At 34.2% G+C, this 18,088-nt stretch overlaps 1 protein-coding gene across 3 annotated transcripts in view; it reads left to right on the top strand.

Moving 5' to 3' along the window:
* Positions 1-18,088, top strand: part of LOC150098264 (spatacsin) — an 891,110-nt gene that overhangs the window by 31,715 nt on the left and 841,307 nt on the right. For all 3 annotated transcript variants that reach the window (XM_090406151.1, XM_090406152.1, XM_090406153.1), the window contains exons 3-4: positions 543-770; positions 15,482-15,917. In XM_090406151.1, coding sequence (XP_090262277.1) covers positions 543-770; positions 15,482-15,917 — 664 coding nt within the window. The remainder of the gene's footprint in view (positions 1-542; positions 771-15,481; positions 15,918-18,088) is intronic.

Below are 18,088 nucleotides of genomic sequence, written 5' to 3'. Positions count from 1 at the left end.
GGTACTGTCTCAAATGCTGCCGATGGTGAGTTTAGTTTGGTCTAGTAGCCGACTTTTCACTGTTCATCCTGATTTCATGATGAAAACAGCAGGATCTATTTTAATTGGGTGGCACCCCAACTAGCATATTTTGCTGTATTGTCCTATCATTGTCACCATCAGCATTTTTTTTTTTTTTTTTTGGTTTTTATTATTTATGTGTTTTTATATTTTTTTATTGGTTTAACCAATACAAAGTACAGTTTGGTCAGCCAAATCCTATATTGCCAACCCATCCTTGTTCATTCAGTATGCTGGTTGATTCCTAAATTGCTTGAACTATGAGAATGTGAAGATTTGATATTAGGTCAGAACTCCTCCTTCCTCCCCCTCTCAGTGCTCCACATTGTTATAATGGCTGTGCGGAAATGTCTTAGCAGTAATGTAACTTTGATTCTTAAGCAATCTCTGAGTAAATATTATGACATTATAAATTTTAGCATGTATTATTTTTCAGTAAATTGTTTTCATTTGCTGATTTATTTAATTTTTTTCCTTTCTAGGTTTAAAGGAAACAACAGTAGTCAGTATAATGTCATTTTCCATAAAAGAGTTAATTTTGATTATAGACAATATGCTTGTGATTTCATTGTTTTGGCATGTGGAAAAACTGCCATACAAACCAATTATTACATCATCTTTTTATATTGCTGATGGTGAAACTTCTGTGCTTTACACACAGTTGATTGGTGACTGTATTTGTGCTATGAGTAACTCCGGAAAGAAACTCTGTATCCTTTTTTTTTTTTGCCTTTTATTTTAGTAAATATATATCATATATGTTTTCTGTACACACACAAAATCCTGTCAGAAGTCATGGAAGATATACAGATAAACACGTTTATCGAAGTGACATAAAGACATGTTTATGTATTTAATGAATGCTTTATTTTTCTGTAAATGTTTAGTACTTATCACATCATAATAGGTAAAAGAAGCAAGCATTTTATCACCCATATTTTGTCTCCAGATACTGAGGCAGGTTCAGGGTTAGATCAATCAAAAAACAAGATTTGATTTTTCACAAAGGCATGCAATACAAAAATTAGAAATCTTGATATATTCCAAGTAGTTTCCTAACTCTGCCTGGATGTTTTCATGAGAGACTGGTTTTTTTATGGATATTTTGGGTTTTATGGGTATTTTGACAGGTGACACAATTTAGGATATTGTGTCACCTGTCAAAAAGACAGGTGACACAATATCCTTAATTGTGGTAAGATTTTTGCAGACAAATTTATTTACATCAGGATCATTCTTTACATATATAAGACTATGCTGATTAGCATAGTCTTCCACTTCTGAAGAGACATTTTGTTTGTAATTCTTTTAATGTAGTGATTCATTTTTTTTTTTTTTTTTAATTCATAAAAATGTAATTTTACTGTTGTCTTCTTTTGGCTGTAGATTTGTGTCTGAAAAGGTTTTAGAAGGTCAGAGTGGAATGCCTTTTTTTTTTTTTTTACTTCTGACTCTAGTATGACTTCAGACAACTTGTCAGGTTGGTTGGCCAAGTGGTTAGTATACTTGTACTTGCTTTCCAACCATTGGGCTTGAATCTTACTCTTGGCATCGATGTTTGTGGATGTCTTTAGTTGTGAGATGGATTTCATCATTTGGCCCGAGACGACTTCCCTGCTTATTGAAGTCCTGAAGTGGCTCAAAAAAAATTTCATGTTTAGTCTGCAGAGCAGGGTTTTCATATTGCACAAACAATAAATAAAAAAAAATTAAAAATCTTTAATTTTTTAAAATTTATTTTTTAGCTCACCTATAGCATTAATGTATTATAGGTCTGCATTTTATTTGTGGGAGTTGCATTAAAAAAAAATCAGGTTAACAAGAGGAATGAAAGTAGCAACCTTTGATTTTGAGGTCAGGTGTTGTTTTTTTTATTATTTTTTTTTTAAACAGTGATGTCTGCAAAATTTTTTTTGTTTATAGGGTTAAGTGTTTCATTTATTATGATGTTCATGAACTGATAAGTAGTATATATCTTCAGTTCTTGTTATGACTTTTTGTATTCTTGTAGATATCTACAGTAGGATTACTTCTGGATGGCATAGCTGTTTTAAAGATGTGGGCTGCTTCCATGGCAATGTTGCTGCCAACTAATAATAGATACGATCCTATAAAAATAAAAATTTTATTAAATTCTCTCTCTCTCATGACATGCAGATTAACAGAACATACAGGCTATGAGATTTGAGAGACTGACAGTCTCTTCCAGAAACAATATCAAAATTGAACATTTTTAAATGCATCAAGGAGGGTTAATTAGGAGGTGAATTGGTATATGCTAATTCAGAAAAGAAGTGTTGCAAGAGATCCAGGTTTATCTCTTGCAACACTTCTGATTTGGCTGCAATAACTGCTAATGATTTGGGAGACTGACAATCTCTTCCAGAAACAATAGCAAAACTGAACATTTTAAAATGAATCAAGGAGGGAGGAGGATGCAGTCAGGGCATTAAATGGAATATTTTACACCCTTGTTTATTTCTGCACATCGTGGTTGTCAGATCACATTGTGATAACCAAAGTATTAGTAGTTAATTGCTTTCTTCTTTTAAATTTTAAAAGTAATGCTATAATCAACAATATGAAACGAAATGTATATGTTTAAACTGCTCATTGCACTGAAGAAGATATTTCTATTCATTAGAAAGTGATGGTGCTGTGGTCTTCTCCTTTAAAGCATTAGTATGTTCCACTAATAAAAAGACCATCTTGACCATATCCTAATTTCTGCATTTTAATTCATCTCACAGATGCATTGTTGGGATCCTGGCTGACCACTGGACTGTTTTCAGACTATGTTGCAAGTCTTTTTTTTTTTTTTGTTGACAAGACAAGTTATCTTGTTTGAAATTCTAATGGCCGTTACCATAAAATTGCCACAATATTGGATCCTTCTGTGTAATCATCTGGGGCCATATACCTGATCATTTGGTGGTTAAATAAGTTGCCTTCAGTGTGAAAATCTTCTCATCTGTGAAGAGGATCTGTGTGTCTGTTGTTTACTGCTGGAGAAGTGCCTTTGATTTTATCACCCAAAGGGTGATAAAATCAAAGTGTAATAGGCTGTTGATGGTAATAGGCTGTTGCCCCAGGGTCATCAATTAGTATATGTGACATTGTTCTCTGCAAAATGTTTATCTCTTGCAACATCACTTTCTGTTCTTGCAGGATTATGGCAAAGGCGTACCTTCCCAGCCCTCACAAGCTGTTGTATCCTAATGCAGTGTGTTCAACCTGTTCTTTGGCAGTCAAATATATCTTCTATAGTCCTTCCATAAACATCCTACTGATCCCAAGCATTTTTAGCATGTTGAAAATAACAGATTGCTGCATTCCATCAAACCTTGTGAAGTGCTATTACAGCCACACAGTTTTCATAATCTCTCCATTGCATGTTAGTCTGTGCAGCTCTCTCTTTACTAATAAGCATGCGAATATTTGCTGCACACATCATCACTAATAGAACCAGGCTCATGCAGTTCTGTCAGTAGCACAGAATGTGCAGAAATTGTAACATTATTTATAGCAAGACTAGATATGTTTGTGTGTACTGATTTTTTATTTAGTTAAAAGGCAATGTCAAAATGGATTGGATAATTTGGTTTAATACACTGGTTGTAGTTCTTCCTTAACCTGTGTAACATTATACTGAATACATAATTTAAAATAAAGCACAAATTGACAGTTGAATTTTTAAACTTTGGAACTAGAAGATCTTTTATGTGCACTATTGTCAACATTTTTGATGTATGCTTTCAGGAGATACCTGATATTATGATAGGCTAACAGAAATAAGATTTCATGGGCTGGTTTCTAACCAACAGCTGTTTTCCAAATTGGTCCATTAGTTGTCAGCTTTCTGGTTTTGATCAGCTATTGCATTTCATTCTTCTGCCCTCCTAAATGAATCACTCACCTACCTATATCTTGATCTTCCTCAAGTTTTTCCTTCCATTTTTTTTGCATCAAATATGTTTCTTGCTATAGTTCGCCCACCGATTTGAGGTCCCTCGAAACTACTGCGCATGTCAGAAAAAGGAGAATCCATTCCGATAATAGGGTAATCAGTCTGTCTTCTGGGAGGTAATAATAAACAAACTGAGTTTGTTTATTATTACAGGTCGGAAAATTTAGCTTTTCTTTTACGAACATTGTTGTTTTTAAAGTGTAACTATTTTGCTTGTATAACAGTTGGAAAAATGTACGTAGAGTGTTAATACGTGCAAATACTACGTTCTACATAAAACAATGTCACTTCGCTCCATGATAAGTTTCCTTTTATTCTGGGACTTTTTAAAACAAAATCCGATTTCATGAAGTATTTTCCTTGAAGTTTCTCTTTTCCAAGGAAAATTAATTTTTTCTTTAAGCACAGGAATCAATTTCGGAACAGTTGGCACTCTTTTCTCGAATACGTAAAATTCGTGAATAGCTCTTCTTATAACGTCTACATCAAAATCATTCAAAGCTATGGTTTCGATGGTTTTACTCTGGCGCTTTTTTTTTTTTTTAGGAGATTTAAATTTTGGCTTACCTTCACCTTTTGATTCCCTACGAATTCTTTTAACAGTCGACCCTGATACACCCGCAATTGCACTTGCACGTTTTATGACTTGAGAAAGGGGAACAGGAAGACGGCCTTCTGACGATTCTTTTTCGCAGAATGTCAGCACATTATTCAATATTCTTTTGCAAGAGCTACTGAAACGTGTAACAATAGAACTTGTTGACTGTACTGGATCCATCATACAAATTAATAATAAAAAAAAATGCAAAAAGAGAACAACAAAAATCAAGCTAGTACTAGTACAGCGACAGACAAGAAAGCACGTGATTTCGCATGTTGGCGACCAATTCGTACATCCTTCATTTCTTTCTCCCCTTCAGCATGAATTGACTATTCTTGGCACAAATCCAACAGGGGATCTAGAAATGGTGGGCGAACTATAATCTTTCATCTAATTCTATTTAAGTGTCTTACATGTCAGATTATCTGCTTTACATATTCTTGTGTATTAATGATAAGTTATTTTCTAACCTTTTTTGTATGGTTCTGCCAATGATGCTATCTGTTCATCCCCTAATTTTCCTCAGAGTTGTATCAGTCTCTAATCCAATATGAATATTGAATTATTGGTCTTTTTGACTGATCAGCTTGGCTTACTACTATGCAACTTTCCAATTATTTTATTCTTTAAGTTAGCCATCTTCACAAAATATCCTTAAAATAGCTAGAATGTGTAACTTTTGTAGGTTCTCTGCTAAGAATAGTGTCATCTGAATTAGTGGGGTGGGATAACTCAGCTTAATATTTCCTACTCGAATATCAGGTTTAAATCGGTTTAATATGTCCTTAATATGGTGGTCCATATAAATTATAAATAAATGTGGATCATCATCAATTTTCTGATTTTACCCTCCAGGGGTGTTCAGGCTAGTATAACAGCACTACTCGATTAAGTTTACATTATTATTAATCTCCTATCAGCAATTTTCCTCCAAATTAGTCTATTACTTATGAGCACTCCAACATTGTCATATCTAACATTTTGTGCTTCTAAGGTACTTCTGATGGGTTGATTAAGGGTCAAAACTGTATAACTGAGAGGAAACCTCCACATATAGCCTTTAAAGCAGTGTTTCTCAACGTGGGGTGTATGCCCCATGGGGGGGGGATTTGAATATTTATGGGGGCAATTAGAAAATGATGTTGCATTTGTCACCTCATCACTGATATACTCAAAAAAACACTCACCATTTTTGGCGAGGGGGGGGGGACATCAAAATCTTTGAAGCGTTGAGGTGGGGCATGATCCAAAAAATGTTGGGAAATACTGCTTTAAAGGAATGTGGAGAACTGACCAGGGCTTCTAACCTTATGTCCAATCCTCACCTTCTCATGGTGCACCCTGTTAGGTATCTACCTAGATACTGAATGAACGAGGATGGGCAGGCAATTTGGGATTTAGCCGACCAAATTGTATTCTTATTGGCTTAAACCAAAATACAAAATGATGGCACAACATGACAGAATTCCATGCTGGCTGGGGCATTGCCCGGTTAAACAAGGGCCCCTTGTTTTCGCCAGGAAACCAGGGCAAACAGCGAATAGTCAGCTACTGGAACAAATCTGAAACCACACTCCAACTCAACATCACCAGAGTTAAAGATCATTACTATCAGCATAAGAAGCCTGAATGGCAAAGAAATGGAGCTAGCTGAGGAATTAGATAAGTACCAGGTCGACATAATAGGGGTGACCGAAACAAAAAAGACAAAAACTGGTCTGAGTTTTCTGAGCAGTAAATACAAAATTTATATTCAGGCAATGACAATCAAGGAAAAGAAGGAGTAGCCATAGTATTCAACACTAAATACGAGGCTAATCTTCTTGAATAGCAGGCAGTCTCAAGTAGAGTGATGTGGGCAAATATGAGAACGGGGAACTAGAAAATGATACTTTTGTGCCTATGGTCCTGCAGAAGATTCTACTAAGGTAGAAGCGGAGAAATATTTTGAGGCTTTAGAGAAAGCAACTGATACAATGAGAAAGGAAAAGTTGGTCCTTGTTGGCGATCTAAATAGCAGAATAGGAAATGATTGTCAGACATACAAAAATATATTTGGAAAATTTGGAGAAAAAAGAACAAAGTTAATTATAATGGCAAGTATGGCAAATACCTGTTGGATTTCTGCTCAGGACATGGACTGGCTATTACTAACATAATGTTCCAACATAAAAATGTGCACGAATTCACATGGAGAGAAAAGACAAGGAATAAGAAAAGTCTCATTGACTATATTATTGTCGATAGTGCTGTTTTCTCCCTGGTGCAGGACACCTGAGTGTACAGAAGATTTGAAATTCGAAGTGATCACTATTTAGTCTTGAGCAGTATAAAATTGAATTTCATTTTGAAAAGCAGAACATTTAAGAAAGTTTTAAAGCGAATAAAAGTTGATCAGCTCTCAGATGTGAACTGTAGACTAAAATACAGAAAGATTATTGAAAAGAAAATGAAAGAGTTTGAGAACAGGAATCAAACCTTGGAGATTCAGTGGCAAACTCTGAAGAAAACATTGATTGATTCTGCCAGAGAGGCATGTGGTGAGGTTGTGTGCAAGGATAAAAAAATCAGAACTCCCTGGTGGACACAGGAAGTTAAAGAGGCAGTGAAGGAAAAGAAGAAAGCATATCAAAAGTTCCTGGAAAATAAGTCAGCTTTTGCTCTTGAGAATACAGAGACAAATGTAAGAAAGCAAAACACTGTAAAACTAGCTAAAGAAAAGTCATGGGAGGACTTTGGCAAGAACATAGAAAATAAATATCAAGAAGGTGGTAAGATATTCTGGAGGTTGTTGAAGAAGTTTAGAAATGGAGGAAAGAGTGCTGTAAAAGGAGTTAGAGATGATAAAGGTAACATGAAACAGGAGAAAAGGATATCTTTAAAGTATGGAGTAATTACTTCGAAAAATTGTTAGGAAATCTAAATTAAACAAGCAGTGATATCAATGTGGTAAAAAACTCAACAGGCATACATTCAGGAATACTTGAAATGTGGAGAGGCAGCAGGAATAGATGATATTAGACCAGAAATGCTGAAGTATGGAGGTATAAAAGTCTTACAGTGGCTGCACTGCATAGTTCAGCAGGCCTGAACTGAGGGACGAATTCCCGATGATTGGAGTAGAGCTCTCATAGTATCAATATATAAAAATGGAAATAAGACTGAATATGAGAATTACAGAGGCATTTCTCTACTGAGTGTTCCTGGTAAGATTTATGCAAGTATACTTGCATATGAGAACAGTTGAGAAGAATTGTGGAAGAAAAGCTTGGTGAAGAACAAGCTGGATTCGGGCCAAATAGAGGCTGTCAGGATTGGATCTTCACTTTATGACAAATAGTTAAGAAATCATGGGAATATAACAAAGATCTGTATTAAAGTTTTGTCGATCTGGAAAAGGCATATGACAAGGTGCCAAGAGAGAAGCTGTTCCAAACGCTACAGTTATATGGTGTTAGTGTGGCATTATATCAAGCAATACTTAGTCTTTATTTGAGTTGTAAGTCAGGAGTTAGAATTGAAGGAAGCACAGGAAGGTGGTTTAATGTTAAATCTGGTGTCAGACAAGGATGTACATTATCCCCTCTGTTATTCATTATCTAGAAACAAAGTGGTATTAAACCTGATATCAACATTGGAGATGTTAATGTCAGCTCTTTGCTTTATGCAGATGATGTTATACTTCTAAATAAATTTGCTTCAAGTCTGCAAGATTTCCTAACTAAATTGAATAACTGTTGTAATAGATATGGTATGAAGGTCAGCAATAACAAGACAAAGATAATGAAAATAGGCAGAAGCATTGAAAATGTCAACCTGCGTTGTGAATGGAGAACCTGTGGAACAAGTAAACCGTTTCAGCTACTTAGGCATGATTTGTAGTGAAGATATAAATTAAATATGGAAATAGACAACAGAATCAACAAAGCTGGTATGGTAGGAAGTCAATTGAATAAATTCATATGGAATAAGAGAGAAATTTGTTGGAACACTAAATTAGCTGTATACAAGACAGTGTTCAAACCAGTTTTAACTTATGGATCTGAGAGCTGGGTCAGAAGTAAAACACTTGACCAAAGTCTAGAGACTGCAGATATGAGAGTCCTGAGAAGATTAAAGGCACGAACAGATGGCATCAATGGCAATATCATATTTAATACAAGGATATTAGGAAAGAACTTGATATTGTCAGCATCCAGGAATGCGTTAGCAGAGGTGATCTCGGATGGTAAGGTCACTTAAACAGAATGGGAGAGGAAAGATTAGCAAAACAAGCTTTGTCTTCCAGGTTGGTAGGAAAACAACCCAGAGGATGACCAAGATATAGGTGGATGGATACGGTAAAAAGTGCCTTAGATGATATAAATATAAGATCTGATAATGTTGAGTCTTGACAAGTAACAGACTGATTTGAGGAAAATTGTAGATATTAAATTAGTAATGATGTAAATTTTTCATGTAGTACTATCATATCTTGTACACCCCTTGAGGGTACCTGGCAGGAATTTCATGATGGTGAGGTACTTCTGACTGAAACAATTCAACTGGTGCAGCGATTTTCAACCGGTGTGCCTCGAGAGGTCTTCAGGTGTACCGTGAGATTTATGAAAACAAATTAATTGAAAGTGTGCATTTATTTATTAGTGTCTGGTCTTCCCTCTTCTTGTGTTTGTAAATCAATCAAAATTATGCCTATTTTTTGTCAGATCATGTAAAAAATTAAAAGAATATATTTTTAGTGTGTCGCAGAATTTTAATAATTAGTCTAGGTGTGCTGTATTGTGGAAAAGGTTGAAAATCACTGAACTAGAGCTTGGTCTTTTTCTACGTCTCTTTCAGCTATCTTGGCATCAAATGCCTGTTTTGCCAACCATTCCTCACCCATTCTGTTTAAGTTGCCTTACCATTTTAGATTAGCTCTGCTCACACATTCTTCTATGCTAACAATACCAAGTTCCTTTCTAATATCTTCATTTTTAATATGATTCTTCCATTGATACTATCTGTTCAGGCTCCTAATTTTCCTAAGAACTTTCATATCTCTGTCTTTGATCAGGTGCTTTATTTCTGACTCAATCTTAGATACATAACTGGTTAGGGCAATGTCTTGTATAATGCTACTTTGGTGTTTTGGCTAATTTCTCTCTCTTATTCCATTATTTACACATAAACACAAAAAGTAATATTTATTAAATATTACTTTATGTGTTTACGTAATACTGTGTTTACATGTAAATAATTTATGATAAAACTATGGCACAAGCTTCCTTCAAAACTAGAATTCTCTTATTCCATATAGTTTATTCAACTGGCTTCCAGTCATACCAGCTTGGTTTATTTTGTTGTGTTTACAAATTTAATTTACTATCTTCACTAAAAACTGCCTAAATAGCTGACATATTTTACTCGTTCTATAAGTTCTCCATTGAGAATGTAGCTGAGTTTTTTTAACTTTCTGCCTATTTTCATAGTTCGGTCTTTTTACTGCTGATTTTCCTACCAAATTTGTTACAGCTATTATGCAATTTTGTTAGATAACTCTGGAGACTTGCACTCATAATCATAGTTTGAGCTGGCATTGAAGTTTTCCGACCGGATGCCCTTCCTGACATCAACCCTCGCATTTATCCGGGCTTGGGACCGGCACCTATTGAGACTAGCTTGCCTCCTTTGGCGGCTGCATAAGATTAAATGACTTAGCAAGATAGGAAAGACTCACCCCTAGCCCTCAAATACTCTAATAGCATCAGGGGGAAGGAGCAAGGAGAGGAGAAAGAAGCAAAGAAAGAAGGGGTGGGACCAGTCTACAGAATAATATAACAGATATATATATTGCATGAAGTAAGGCATGGTCCAGCATCAGGTACCTCGGGTTTGCCATGCCCGTACTCACTAAAGTGAGCCCTTGAGGTAAGAAGAAGAACTCTGGAGACTTGCACTGGATGTGTTTAGGAGTTCAACGTAATCTGCATAAAGCAAAGAGCTAAGTTTGATATCTCCATTTCTAATATCAGGTTTAATGCCACTTTCTTTCATAATATCCATATAGATAACGAATAAGAGTGGATATATATTGTGCATACTTGTCTTACACCTAATTTTTACATCAAACAATTTTCCTGTATTCCTTTCAATTCTAACTACTGACTTACAACTTAAATATGGAGTATGTATTGCTTCATATTTAAGCTTTTCTCAGGGTACCTTGCTGTATGCATTTTCCAGATCTATAAAACTTAAGTACAGATCCTTGTGATATTCTGATTTCTCATCTAGGTCATAAACTGAAAATCTGACCTCGACAACTGCTATCTGAATCCAGCATGTTCTTCATTTAACCTCATTTAAACAATTTTTCTCAATCTCCTTTCAAGTATTCTTGCATAAATCTTACCTGGAACATCTTTCAGATAATATTTATTCCTTAGTAGAGATATTCTTCTAATTCTCACATTCAACTTTATTTCCATTTTTTTTATAGATGGGGACTTTTATAGTCTAGCCACTGCTAAACTTTTATACCTCCATATTAAGCATTTCTGGTCGAATATCACTTACTCCTGCTGTCTTTCCACATTTCAAATTTTGATACCTTTTTCATCTCAAACACATTTATACTAATGTTCTGCTTGTTTTGTGTATCAGTCTTTCAAAGTAACTATTCCAGACATTTGATATATCCTTATCTTTAGTTTCATATCACCTTTGATTCCTTTTACAGTACTCTTTCTTCCATTCCTAATCTCTCTAGAACATTTTGTCATCTTCCTGATATTTCCATATTCTTTCTGAAGTCCTCCCATGAGATTTATTTGGCTGCTTATTAGGCATAGCTTAGATCTCTTACATTTTCTCTGGATTATTTTGTGGCATCAACCAACTTATTTGCTAAGAACTTTTGGTATGTTTTCTTCTTGTCCATGGATCTGCTGCTTTAACATCATGTGTCCATCATGGTACAGATAACTTTGCCACATGCCTCCTTAGCCAAATCAGTCTGTGTTTTCTTCAGAGTTTGCCACTGAGACTTGAAGGTTTGTTTCTTATTTTCAAACTCTTTCATTTTTTCTTCAACATTGTTTGTATACTTGAGTCTAAAGTCCACCTGTGAAAATTGCTCACCTTGAATTCTTTTTAAAATGTTCTTACATACTGTTCTTTTTATCATGATATTTATTTTTATCCTACTTAGAACTAAGTAATGGTCACTTCCAATTTCAAATCCTCTGTACGCTCTCGTATCCTGAACAAGCATGGTTGCTGGAAGAGGTAAGAGTGAGAAAGTGAAAATCATTAGTATTTTACCTCGCTTTGATAAAAATGAATTAAAAAGAAGGGCTAAGATGGCAAACGATTGCTATCAACATTGACATAGTCAGTGATGATTTCCTTATTTGTAAGATGCAAATCTTAGTCTATATCCTGAGCAGAAATACAGCAGATACTTAGCATTATTATTAGCTTTTCTCTTAATTTTATCAAAGCATTCTTATATGCCTGGTGGGATTCATTTCCTACTCTGTTATTTAGATTTCTAACAAAGACCACTTTTCCATTTTCTTTGTCAGCTTTCTGCTGTAATGACTTGGAAAATTTTCCACTGCTTCCTTAGGAGAAATTTATATGACCATTGGCATAAATAAGTTTCATTGTCCATTTCCCCATTTTGAAGTTTCAAATATCTCTACTTGAATCTAACATCCATTCAAATAGTTGATCTCCATGTTTGGCATTGGATGTTATTGCTACTCTTTTCTTTTCTTGATTTGTATTGCCCAAATATAATAACCTGTATTATATTTGGGCAATATAATACAGGTTATTAAATAATAAGTAAGATCTCGCCTGTTTTGTCTCTTTTGTCTCAGTGATGCAAATTATGTCCACGTGGTACTTTTCCAGTCTGCAAGTTTGATTTCCTTTCCATTAATACTCCTTATACGGAAAGCCCATATCTTCAGTTGTTCTGATGTTGGCTTATTTGTGTTCTATATGTTGAGTCAGTGTTTGTTTCAGTAGCTGACTTTTCATTATTCATCCTGATTCCCTGAAAAAAACAGTGGTGATCCTTTTTTAACTGGGCGACGCAACACCCAGCATGAAATCTGATTTGTACCATTATACGTATTTGTTTAAGCTAGTAGAGAGTACATTAGTCGGTCAAGTCTTTCCAAATTGCCATCCCATCCTCATTCATTCAGTATCCATTGGAGGTGAGGATTGGACATAAGTCAGAAGCTCCAGTTAGTTTCCTGCATTCCATGAAGGCGATGTGGAGGTCTCCTCCTAGTTACTTGGTTTTGACCCTTAAGCCAGTGCTTCCCAAACTTCTGGATGTCAGGGCCCCCCTTTGCAAAAATTAAAATATTTCACGGCCCCCCCGTCGAAAAAAATCGTAATAGAGAGATATATTATTATAATATTTATTGTATTTATATTCAATACATAACATACACAGTGAATATTGCAAAAATCAAATGCATTTATTACATTTTTTGCCTCTTACCGTTTGGTTCTGAAGACGATGCGGGCTGTTCTGGTAAAATATGAAATACTGTCCTTTTTTTTTTTAGTCTATTTCTGCTTCTTCTGATTATTTGCGGGATTTTTTTTTTTTTTTTTTTATCAGCCACTTATCCATCTCAGGGTTAAATTTTTTAACGTAGAATAGATCAAATAATATCACCACTTACCGATACTGGCACACCACATACTGATAACATGAAATTAGTGAATATTACCTGAATAAGGGAATCCCCGGACCAGGAACATTTTTCTCTTTTGTGACTTTTCTCCCTTTACGGTAATTAAGTCTAACGCGAAACAGACAAAGGCAGGTTATTAAAACGTGCATATGATGGGTGCAGTATTAACAAAAGATCGCGCAACTGAAAAATAAAAGCATAGCTGACAATTGAGTTGAAATGCTAACTCTCTTCAACCGAATTCCATATGTGAAACTGCCATAACATTCATTATGTATATATATATATATATATATATATATTACTTAGTTTTAACACTTTTACGAATTTTAACGCGTTCGGTTGAATTTTATTGCTGCCTTGGGAAATCGAACTCACACATCTAATTAATAACAATAGTTTTTAGTTAGATACTGTGTTTGCCCATGCAACATATGGTTTTGTTTCAGTCTATACAGCAGTGTTTCTGTATGAGGGGACATGTGATTCATTAATTAGTGTGTTTTTATCCCAGTTGTCTCTAATTGCACTATTTGTTGAGAAATATATTACACAGACTCCTCATACCTTATTCACTGGCATAATAAAAGTACTTGTTTTTATTGCCTCTGCAGTATAGTGGCTGTTAGGGAGGGCTGTTGTTTACCACTGCAAGCGAGTTACTATCTCCCCACATGAACTTGTTTGAGCCTTTTTTCATGTGTGAAGTATATGCGAAACTTTTATTGGTAACAGAAAACTAGCTCGGATGACTGATAATATAAAACGAGTTTTGATATGTATATAAAGTCAATATCAACAGTCCCTGATTACAAACGCCTGATGAAAGGGACAGGAAGATTTGGAGCTTCCCTGGAGAGCATTCGAAGTAAATACAATTAACCACTGCTTTGAAATGAAACATATGAATAAGCATATATTTACTAATATTGATTAAGCACCGAAATACGCAGGAAGCAAAGTTTGTGAACCAACACCAATGTGTGAATTTTTCCATTAAAATATAAAAAATAACAAAAAAGAAATAATAAATAATAAAAGTTAAATACATTTCTTTTAAAATAAAAAAATCTACTTAGTCTTAAAACATTTTAAATTGTTTATCATTATTTCGCGGCCCCCCTCGAAAAACCTACGGCCCCCAGTTTGGGAAGCGCTGCCTTAAGCGACTCCATAAATTGTGGATATAATAAGCAAACCTGCTGTACAGTAGATTTAACTTCAAACCTTCTTTCTGCATTTTTTAATTCTAACTACTAATTTGCATAGGTTATATGTGCCATTGTCTTCTGGTTTAAGCTAATAGAGAGTAGAGTTTTGTTGACCAAATCCGAAATTAATAGCCCATTCACATTTGTTCAGTATCCAAGTAAATGCCTTTTAATGGAGGGGGGGAGAGCACTAAGGAAAGGATTGACCATTAGATTAGAAGTTTCAGTTGGTTTCCTTAAAAAGCTATATGGAAGGAGGGAGATCTTCATATAGATTATTAAGAAATGTGGAGAACTTGATCTGACTCTGATCTTTAAGTGATCTCTCTCTCTCTTTCTCTCTCTCCCTCTAATGTGCTTATCAGGTATTTGATGATGATGTTGTAGCTCTGTATTGCTCTCTATAAAGCTCAGTTTATGCAGTGTAGATTTAGTGTTTTTGAACACATTTTCCTTTCTTAGCTTATCAAGATTAACAAATCTTAAACATTATATTCTTGTAATTTTTCAACTGTGTGTCTTAAGGTCTTGGCAGAATTCAGTCTTGACAACCATTGTTTATCCAAAATTGACATTTTCACCAGTTTTCCTCTTTTAAATTGAATCTGAATTATTGCACTTAAACTATAGCAACCTTATTATAAATTAATAGCTACCTGTTTATATATACAGACCCTAATTAATTTCAATAGAAAAAGTAAACTTTTTTTTTTAACTTAGTCTTTCTCTCTCTCTTTCTACAGATAGAAATTACAATTGAAGTAATTCATTTATTTTTGTAATGCATACACATTAATAATAACAATTAGTATTTTTTTTATTCCCATCTATTCTTTTTGATCAAATCTTTTAACTTAGAGAATTATTATTAATAATAATTAAATCTTTTTAATTAAAAAGCAAATATTAATAACTGATAACTTAACTTTTAATATAGCTGCATATTCTGTAGTTGATGGAGTAAAGATTGGTGAATGGGCATTGAAATTCTGTTCTTCATCAGAGTGTAAACAAGTTAGCTTTTCTGTTAATCCAAAATTGGATTCTGTTGTAATTTATGCACAAAAAAAATCAGGACTTTATTGGTTTCATCTCAATCATGAAGTGACTAAAGCATCAGGAAGGCTTTCGAAAAAAAAAAGTATTATAACTGCTTTTGCTAAACAGTTTCCTTCAGTCACAGAAGGAAGAGGAACAACAAGAATGCAGAGTGGAAAATACCAGTTTATTTCTTTTCCAGAACATTTGTTAGATATGACTTTTGGTTCAATGCAAGCATTTGATGACAGGGTGCTGTGTTCATTTTATGACACTATCAGTATGCTTATAATTGTAATGCGTGCAGATGGTTTTCTTACTCTTACAAATGAAAGGTATTTATAAACAAAAATTCCAATTTTTTATTTAACACTTTTGTTAATAATATTCAGTTAATAAATGGATACAGTTCAAGTTATTCTTTTACTCATGTTGCAACTTTTAGTGAAAAGTTGCAACTACTACTAAAAACACACTACTACTAAAAGTTAACAATTTTAGTAGTAGTGTGTGTGTGGAGGGGAGGGGAGATAAGAACTAGGAAATCTGAGAACCCTTTTCAAGCAACCAAATATAGAACTTATGAAGAGTCCATTAAGCAGGATGGTGGTCCTACATTGGATGAAAGTCCTCTACCACCTAAAGACATTCAAATTGCATGCCATGCAATTTTCATTGCACTACAATTTTAAAATTGTAATGGACAAACACAAACAGTTAAATTTCTGATTTGACATCTGTTGTTGTATAAAAGAAGTTTACAAGTATCAAGTTAATCTTAAAAATGACTTCCAGATTTTTAGCAAATTAATATAACAATACATCTTGTGATTTGGGGAATATTTCAGATTTGCTGTTTATTCCAGAAACAGCCTTTCTGACTTGTAATACTTCTGTCTAGCACTTTAATTTTTTCTATCTAATCAAGCCTAGCTTGTAATGATAATGGTGGCTGATGTATTTGTTATGCTGTCTCAAACGGATGTCAAGAGATCTGCCTATCTGTCCATAGCAAGCCAGATATACAGCACTCCTGGATATGATAAAGGATGGAGTTTATCCTTAGATGAACATTGAGGATGGTTAGGTTGATACTTGGTTTGAATGTGGTGCAGAGCTTATATTTATTAAGCACTTTGTAAATCTTTTCAGATGTGCCCTGGATATATAAAATTGTTAGTTTTGCTGCACTCTTGTGCAAATTGGAAAAAGAGAGAGAGAGAGAGAGAGAGAGAGATTGGAAGAATTAGTTGCAAGAAACAGGGATAACTAAGATATGGTGGCCTTATGAACAACAGAGCAAAAAGAGAATATTTGTTTTATTTGCTTGGTTTGACAAATATTTGTAAACACATAGGTAGCACAGCCATGCCTATACACATTAACACACTAACTTTTTCATGGAGATATTTGAAAATAATGCTGTTAGCACTATCCAACATAGATCTGCTATATGGTGGTGTCTTAGTATTTATTTCAACATATTTTTAGGAAAAAACTTTCAATATTTTTAGGTTCTAGAGCAGTGATAGTGAACCTTTTTACCCAGGTGTGTCAAACTTTTTTTTTTTTTTTAAATATTGACGTTGTTGATGTGCCACTTGTAACTACATAATCATAGATGGTGACTTATACATATCATATTAGGCTATTTATTTAATAGGACATTGATATAAAATCTATGAATTCATATTATACAATTAATTTAATAAACTGAAATTACAAACTTACATTACATTTAATAACTTTTCTGTTGCTGACTACCGGTAGAAAGTTCTTTCAATGAACAAACCTACCTTCGCCTTAACTGAGAGCAATCTTACACGATTTATCGCAGTTTTTTCATTAGAATACCAATATTTTTCAACCTCCAAGGTGTGTCACCTGAAACCCTCAAGTGTGTCAGTGCTGACACGCATGTCATAGGTTTGCCATCACTGTTCTAGAGCATAGCTTCCAGGTTGCTTAACCCTTGGTCTACTTGGGCCACTACCAATGTGATATAGGTTTAAAACCTTCTATGGATAGGATTTTATATTTTACAGGATTATAAGATTTTATGGATAGGATTTTATAGGATTTTAAAATAGCTTGGTATCTTAATATATATATATATATATATATATATATATATATATATAATCAGTTTTAGCCTTTTATTGATGATTTTCTTAACAGATATGTCATAATACTTAATCTCATTAAAGACAAAAGATTAGGACTGGGTTTATTTAAAAGGGTAATGTCATATATCATTCTCATATAATAAGAACTAGCTGAATATCTTAATTCACTTTATTTCACAGTGCTAAGCATTTGGGCAGGTAACACAGCCAATATCAAAACATAGCAGCAATGTATGTCCATGCACACACACAAAAATGATCCTTATATGGAAGTCAGATGACATAGCAATTAATAACTGTTTTGATTGTTTCTAGATGACTTACTCAATACCAAACAAACTTCACTTATTAATTGATTTAGGAGTTTCTTCAAGCTAAAG

This window comes from Typopeltis vanoorti, chromosome 16 (genome assembly GCF_054136105.1).
Source record: "Typopeltis vanoorti isolate ZY-2024b chromosome 16, IOZ_Tvanoo_1.0, whole genome shotgun sequence".
NCBI lineage: Eukaryota > Metazoa > Arthropoda > Arachnida > Uropygi > Thelyphonidae > Typopeltis > Typopeltis vanoorti.
This window is presented reverse-complemented; position numbering and strand designations above follow the sequence as displayed.